The sequence below is a fragment of the Prunus dulcis genome, chromosome 3, assembly GCF_902201215.1.
Source record: "Prunus dulcis chromosome 3, ALMONDv2, whole genome shotgun sequence".
NCBI lineage: Eukaryota > Viridiplantae > Streptophyta > Magnoliopsida > Rosales > Rosaceae > Prunus > Prunus dulcis.
Window position 1 is genome coordinate 5,622,192 of NC_047652.1, and position 7,002 is coordinate 5,629,193.

General features: G+C 37.7%; 1 protein-coding gene across 1 annotated transcript; it reads right to left on the reverse strand.

Moving 5' to 3' along the window:
* Positions 1 to 2,473: 2,473 nt before the first annotated feature.
* On the reverse strand, positions 2,474 to 6,641 carry LOC117621278 (plastidic ATP/ADP-transporter-like). Its single transcript, XM_034351658.1, has 5 exons — positions 5,276 to 6,641; positions 4,333 to 4,587; positions 3,738 to 3,881; positions 3,298 to 3,645; positions 2,474 to 3,096 (listed from the first exon to the last, which is right to left on the reverse strand). The coding sequence occupies exons 1-5, from the start codon at positions 6,038 to 6,040 to the stop codon at positions 2,743 to 2,745; spliced, it is 1,866 nt and encodes a 621-aa protein (XP_034207549.1). The 5' UTR covers positions 6,041 to 6,641; the 3' UTR covers positions 2,474 to 2,742.
* Between the last annotated feature and the right edge of the window lie 361 nt (positions 6,642 to 7,002).

Consider the following 7,002-nt stretch of genomic DNA (forward strand, 5'->3'; position numbering starts at 1 on the left):
GTGAGGAGGAAGATGCATGGATAAAAGAGAGAGAGAGAAAGAGAGGAGGAGAGAGAGAGAGAGAGAGAGAGAGAGATAGTGAAATATCCCTTGCCTATGACACGCAACGTCTCATTCTCTGGCATAGAGAACAAAATTCATTATAACACACCACCCAAGATTGAAAGAGACTCGTAACAAAACTCTCTCTCTCTCTCTCTCTCTCTCTCTCTCTCTCTCTAAAAATTTGGGCATGGACATGGTAAAACTATGAGGAATATCTACCGACTTGACGACAATGCCATTATTTTGTGCCATATATGCACTTGGAGATATGACTTATCTATTTAGAACATGAGCATGTTTCACTTCCATAAAAATATATGATCAGCAATATAGTCGATAAATACAACACAACTACTGTTTCTCCCCAAAAGAAGATGAAACTTTTTGTGAATTTTGGAGATTCAACAACTTTGATTGCCTAATTGTTGGAAAAGAAAAAGATGTAAGAAGAGATGTAAGAAGAGGAAAAAATCAACATCACCTCGAGAATAATGAGAAATGTCGATACAAAATAAGAAGGTGATGGGATATTGGTGCCGAATGTATGAGCCAATTTTGTATTCTTTTGGTGATTACTGTTCTTGTATTTTGCACAACAACCAGCACGTGAACTTCCATTCTTGTTCCTAACTTTGGATGGTAGCTATAGCTAGCTGCTGCCCTCCCAACACCAGCTGCAGCTCTGGCCCGTCTGGGTGCGCAGGGCCCCACTATTGTTTGGTATGGGCCCACTTGGCTCATGCTAGCCCAAGGCCAATATATTTCCTTTAGGGCCTGTTTTGATGAGTTTGATTGTGTAATTTGATAGGATTTATAATTTCAGTCAAATGTTTCGTGGCCAAATATAGTAGAATTATGAATCCTATTGAAAGGTTGAGATTAAGTTGGATTGGATTATGTTTAATCCTACTAAATCATCTAATAGCACATTTCAATTAATCGAAACCATTAATCATCTATAGTACAAAATACATCATTGAATTAGTGTTTTTATTTTCAATCCAATTCAATCTTAGTGACCGAACACAGTTTTAGAGCGCCATTATATTGATAGAACAACGTAGAGAGAAGCCCATTAAGCAAAGGCAATGGGCCAAGAGTCATAGCTATTTAATATCTAGATCGAAGAGCATAAACAATGTAGAAGGGTCAAGAATGGAGTCAATTTGAATTTTCAACTCTAGAATTAGTAATGTTGGATGACTCTCCACGAAAAACAGCCCATTTGCCCCATCACATTGTTGTTGGGTTTCTTCAGTTGTGGAGCCCAATTTGACTCTAATGAGCTCCCACAATGGTTTTGCTCTGTGTTTCGTTTAATGTTTAAAAGCTTATAAATGGGTTGAGATGTCATTCTCATGTTTGGTAAATACTTTCTTAGAAATCTAATACCTAACATGTGAATACTATACAAACCAAAAATGGGAATAGAAATAAAAGGTCTTTCCTAGCGATCATTTCCCAGCATTTCCAGATATGGAAATGATAATCTTCCATTCTTGCCTCCAGGGAAATAGACATGGGATTCATTCCTAAACAATTTATTATGTGTTTAGTTCAAGGTTCAGAAGTTTGAAAATATGTATGAAATTGCATTTCCATGTTCGGTATGTGCGCTCTTGGTAACTTTTAATAAATAGAAATAAGGGTCCATTTGGATGGGAAGATTCCAAATCGAAGGATTTAGACGTATAAAATTAAATTGTAATATTAGACTACTGCAATTCATTGTATGTCAAGATTTTTGAATAAGAAAGAAATGAAGAAAACAAATGCATTTCAAATTACTACTTGCATATATGGTTATTTCAAATGTATTACATCTAGTTATTTCAAATACATTGAATCGAATTCTTTCAAGTTTTTTTTAATAGCAAATTTAGTTTTGTTTTCATCATCTTCATTTCTCAGCGTTCCCAAATACATGAATGTACATCTTTCATTTTCAGTTCATGATATCAGATATGGAAGTTTTATTCCCAAGAAGTTGATTGTAAGAATCAAACGGCTCTTAGCAATTTTGAACTCCCATACAAAATGTTCGTCCCCAGAGCAAAGTATCCGCAAGGGGGAACGCCCCTGGTGGAGATTTTGCATGGATTCGAGCAGTCCAAGTCCCGCAAGTCATCACCATAACTTTTTATTTAAAATAATAATAATTTGAAAATGGCTAAAATCCCAACACCCTAGGTTTTTTCTATTATTATAAATTATTTCATTAATAAAAATTGACGCTATTATCACCTTCCAGCGTAGAAGGGCGGTGTTGGTGAGGGGCAAAATATCATAAAGAAATTCCAAATTTTAAATCTCTCTTTGATAGAAAGGAAAAAAAAAAATGTAATTTTTCATGAGAGATTTGTAGTAAGGAAATTTATAAGGGAAAATTTAGTCTGTTAAATCAAAATCTGCCTCTCTCCTGCCCAAATTTGATGTCACATTTGCAACAAGAATATATTTGTAATAATGAATCAACTAGGTTTATTCCATTGGTGTAAATCCAATCTAATTCTACAAAATATAGGAACTGAAAACTAAACAGAAGGTAATTTCAATATCTATGAAAAAACTGGGCTTAGAAGAAGTCAAAAGCATGCTTAATTTTAAAGCAAACTAAGATCCTACCACCAAGACTTCACCAATATTGCTTCTCATCAACCCTATTGGTCTTCCCATCTGGCGATTAAACCGGAAACATTATATGTTGCGTGGAGGTCCAGAGGAACCGCTGTCTCCTGCTGTTGGGTTCAGCACTGAATCGCTGGCAAGAGAACTGTTCCCGCTTCCCTCTTGAGCCACTACTGGGATCTTGACTGCCGCTCTTTCCATCTCCTTCTCGAGCTCTTCTTCCCGTCGCAATGCAGTAAACTGGGTGTCTAGAGACCTGGCTGCTCCCAGCCATGCAAGAACAATCAGCAGAAGTATACCTCCAAGGTAAGGTGTTGAGTTCGCGAGTGACCCGAAGGTCAAAATCATAAACTGCTGAATCAGAGCACCACCAGACTTCCCTAATGGGTTGCAGACAACATCAATGGCTGCCTTTCCTTTAACCTACAGCAAGAAGTTAACAAGGAAAGTAAACACGAATGGGCTCAAAATGAAACTCAAATTAGAAAACTCTAAGTTTTTCCTGATAAACATGATTCCAAGATGACTGAAACCTCTCCATTAAAGAGGTCCCTAAATAAAATCTCCCTAAACTATTGGCTAAGCCAAAATCTAAAGCACTGAGTTGTGAGTATGAGTCCAAACCTTGGTGTCCTCATCCAAGGGAATGTATGCCATTTCTTTGCATGGATCAAACAAGCTGTACTTGGCACTCTTGCTGAAAATGTTTTGCAAAGCACCCACATATACAGCTGCAAGAAGTGGAGTCATCCCAAGGCTTGTAATAGCAGGTGAAAGTGGACCCCCAAACAAGATCAGAGAGAAGAAACCGACTCCAGTCAGAAGTAGAACTGTAGGTGTGATCTTCGCAGCAACTCCCCATCCATATTTTTCAAATATAACTTGACTGAGTAACATCATTGTGAAAGTTGCTATTCCAGTGGCAGTTGAGAAGTCACCCATAAAAGAAGAGTACTCATTCGGGCTTGGAAACTGCACAACTCACAGTGGAACAAGAAGAGTGAGGATTATCCATTAGTAATTCATTATATAGGCAAAGATTAAGACACCCAGCTAAGGCATACCTGAGCTTTGAGCTTTGATTTCCATGTAACCTCCACAAGGTTGATGCTAATACCATATGCAACCACCAAAGTGGCAAGATCTCTGATGTATCTTGAAGACACCAAAAATTTCAAGCTCTCCATTGTCCCCATTTTGGGCTTCTCCTGCAAAGTAAATAGAAGTTAAAAAAGATGCCATCCATCGTATTAACTAAAGTTCATAATTTTGTGATAAAACTGGAAATCACAGGCTTTCTTCAATATATATGACCAGTGACCAACATAGCTTTCAAACATTGCGAATTCATTTCAGCACCCTGTTAACCAAACTTAAGAGAATACAAAATTGGCCAATTATAAAAATATTGCTATGGGATTCAGGTCGCTTCAACAATGACCAGTGATCAGTGACCACAATAAGAGAGTAAACAAAATTATGTTATTTTTTCAACTTCCCAGCAACATATTAATAGATGGTGCCATGATAAGAAGTAATGCAGATAAACAGAACAGACTAATATGAATAGAAGGGACCAAAATTGAACAGATTCAGGCAGCCAACGTATCAACACAATTCAAATATGATTAACAGGATAGTCTTGTTGCGGAAGATTACCTTCTTCTTCTTACTGCGGGTGGGAAGAGGAACATAATTGTTTACCCACCAGTACAGGAAACAGATTGTGAACCCCATCAACACAACAATGCTCATCATCCCCTTTAAGGACAGGGCCCAACCATCAACTCCAGGACCCAAATTTTTCCTCAAATTAGAGAAATACTTCACTGTCCTGCCTGAGAAAATAAGAGCAACATTCGCTCCCAGTCCAAAAAGGGGGTAGAATCTTTTTGCTTCATCTACGGTAGTTATCTGCATAAAATCCATGCAACATTATTTATTTAAGTTTCAGTCACTAACATTAGGGCGAACAACTTAAATTCAGACGAATGAAAACTTCAAAGATCATTTCTTGTATTCTATAAGAATCCATATCTTGGTATATGATACGACTCAAATGGGGTTGTTACAAATAGGAAAAATAAATTTTGATATGAATCATTCATATCACAAGATATAACACATGCTTCAAAAGCCAGCACCTTTTAAGGCCAAAGTTAATCCTTGTCCAGTCTGCTGTGGCAAACAGAAGAGAAAGCCATCTAAAAAGAGAGATCAATTTTTTCCTGTTTAATTAATAAGGATAGAACAGAGCACCATTCACAATCAGATAACTGAAAAAAAATCAAGCCTCCAATTCCAATCTCAAAACATATTTCACTTCCATTTTTGATAAACTGACACAGTATACAGACATATATAGGTTTTAAATAATTCCTCATTTTTAAACAATATCTATAAAACAAACAACATCTGTACCAACCATGTTAAGAAACTGAGACTGGAAAAAATGATAACCAATCCAGAAAACGTGTATGGGTACACAAGCAATCAAATCATGAAATAAACATCAACTCATCTTTAAAATTATATTCCTGATTGGCAGGCAGGCAATCAAATCCCGATTATGCAGACATGAATCACATGACAAGGAAATTACCTGATTGGCAAACCCCCAGAAAAGCACAGAAACCACCACACTCCCCCACAATTCAGCCATGACATAGAACAAACAAAAGCTCCATATCCTCAAGATTGCGAGTGGACCAAGGAACCTTGGGCCAAGAGTGTTGAGCAGGCTATCAGCAAGCGCTTCTGGGTGGATATAATTGCTGAGAGGATACAAGACAAATCCAAATGCCCCGAAAAAGGCGATAAATGGAAGCATAACAGTGTAGAAGAGAGCCTTCTTAGACAACACATTAGACAATTTTGTGTACAACAGCATGAAGCCAACAGCCATAGGCAGGTTCACCCAGGTCTTTAAAAATGGTATAATCTCTGCACTACTCCCTTTAGCTGTTACAACCAACACATCCTTTGTGTCCCTGAGGATTGTGTAATTGAACAAGATACAAAAGAACATCAACCCAAGCGGAACAATTTTCTTGAGGGTTACAGCCTCAATACCAAAGAACTTGGGCTTCTCAGTTTCCCCGAATGCTGGCTGCCCATCAGAAGCAGCAGCAGCAGCAGCTTCAGCCCTGCAGATGAACAAGTTCCTCTCTTTTGTGCCAAACCCATGAGTCTTTGAGACAAGGCCTTGAAATTTCTGTAACCCATTTGACGACAAAGATAACCCAGTTGGGGTTTTGGGTTTTGTGGAGAAAGATCTTTGCTTTAAGCCCAGAGAAGATTGAAACACTCTGGTCTTGGGGTTTAAAGGCAGGGAGAGAAGCCCTTTGGTCTGCAAAACAGCATCCATGTCTCCCTTAGGTCCCTTCAAGAAAATCCAGAAGTAGGTTTTTTCAAGAGAAGAACATGAAGAGAGACACAGATAAGGGAAGTGAGGAAGATAAGGTGGCTGAAGAAAAAAGATTTGATTTTCAGAGAGAGTGTAAAGGGTGGATACAAATATCTATTTATACCAAATGAAGAAACAAACCAAACAGCCCCTCTCAAAGGTTGAGAAAGGAAAAACAAAAATTCTAGAGATTTTTTTTCCCAGCCTGAAATGTTAATCAAAAAGGGTTTCAGCAAGTGCAGAGCTTATTTTCTCTCAATCTGTTCCTAACCCACAAAACAAATACTCCATCTGTTAACAAGATGACAAGTTTTTTTTTTCTAAACACAATTTAACACAAAAGGAAGTGAAACTGTGACCAGAGGCAAATACGGAAAATGGATGGGTCAGAGACAGTCGGGCAGTCGAAAAAGCATCCCACAAGACAAGTTAGCCAAAGAATGATTCCTGTGCAAGTACATTGACCAAAATGCACCTGCTTTGTAAGACGACCAAAACGCCCTTGAGTTAGGCCAAAACTGAAACAGAAAAAACCCTTGAGATATTTTTCACTCTTTTTGATACTTTAGAGGCCTCTGAAAGTTACATGTGGGGTTATAAATTTGTGGGATGTGAAATCATTCACTGATGATGTGTGCTTCCGCCGTCCGTTCCTCCTAGGGTTGGCTCTTGGCTTGAATCTTCTGGAGCAGTGGTTTTTAAAATTGGAGCCATAAATTATATTTTAATTCATCAACTCTTTATATAAAAAATTGGTTGTTTACACCCGAGATGAAGATTTTTGAATTATAATAATAGATTTGTATGACCTATGTGCATATAGGTATTTGCTATTTGTCGGAATTTCTTTGCCCTCTATGAATATTTGTGGAGGTACATTTGTGAACTTAATATTATTGGTGGAGTTATTCGTATCTTTGTTC

What these genes read in the sequence shown, in the direction of transcription:
- LOC117621278 (XM_034351658.1), bottom strand. Translation starts at nt 6,040, where the DNA reads ATGGATGCTGTTTTGCAGACCAAAGGGCTTCTCTCCCTGCCTTTAAAC. An exon ending in CCCGCAGTAAGAAGAAGAAG is followed by an intron (nt 3,882 to 4,332) that starts GTAATCTTCCGC and finishes TTTACTTTGCAG; the next exon opens with GAGAAGCCCAAAATGGGGAC. An exon ending in CCTTGGATGAGGACACCAAG is followed by an intron (nt 3,097 to 3,297) that starts GTTTGGACTCAT and finishes TTCTTGCTGTAG; the next exon opens with GTTAAAGGAAAGGCAGCCAT.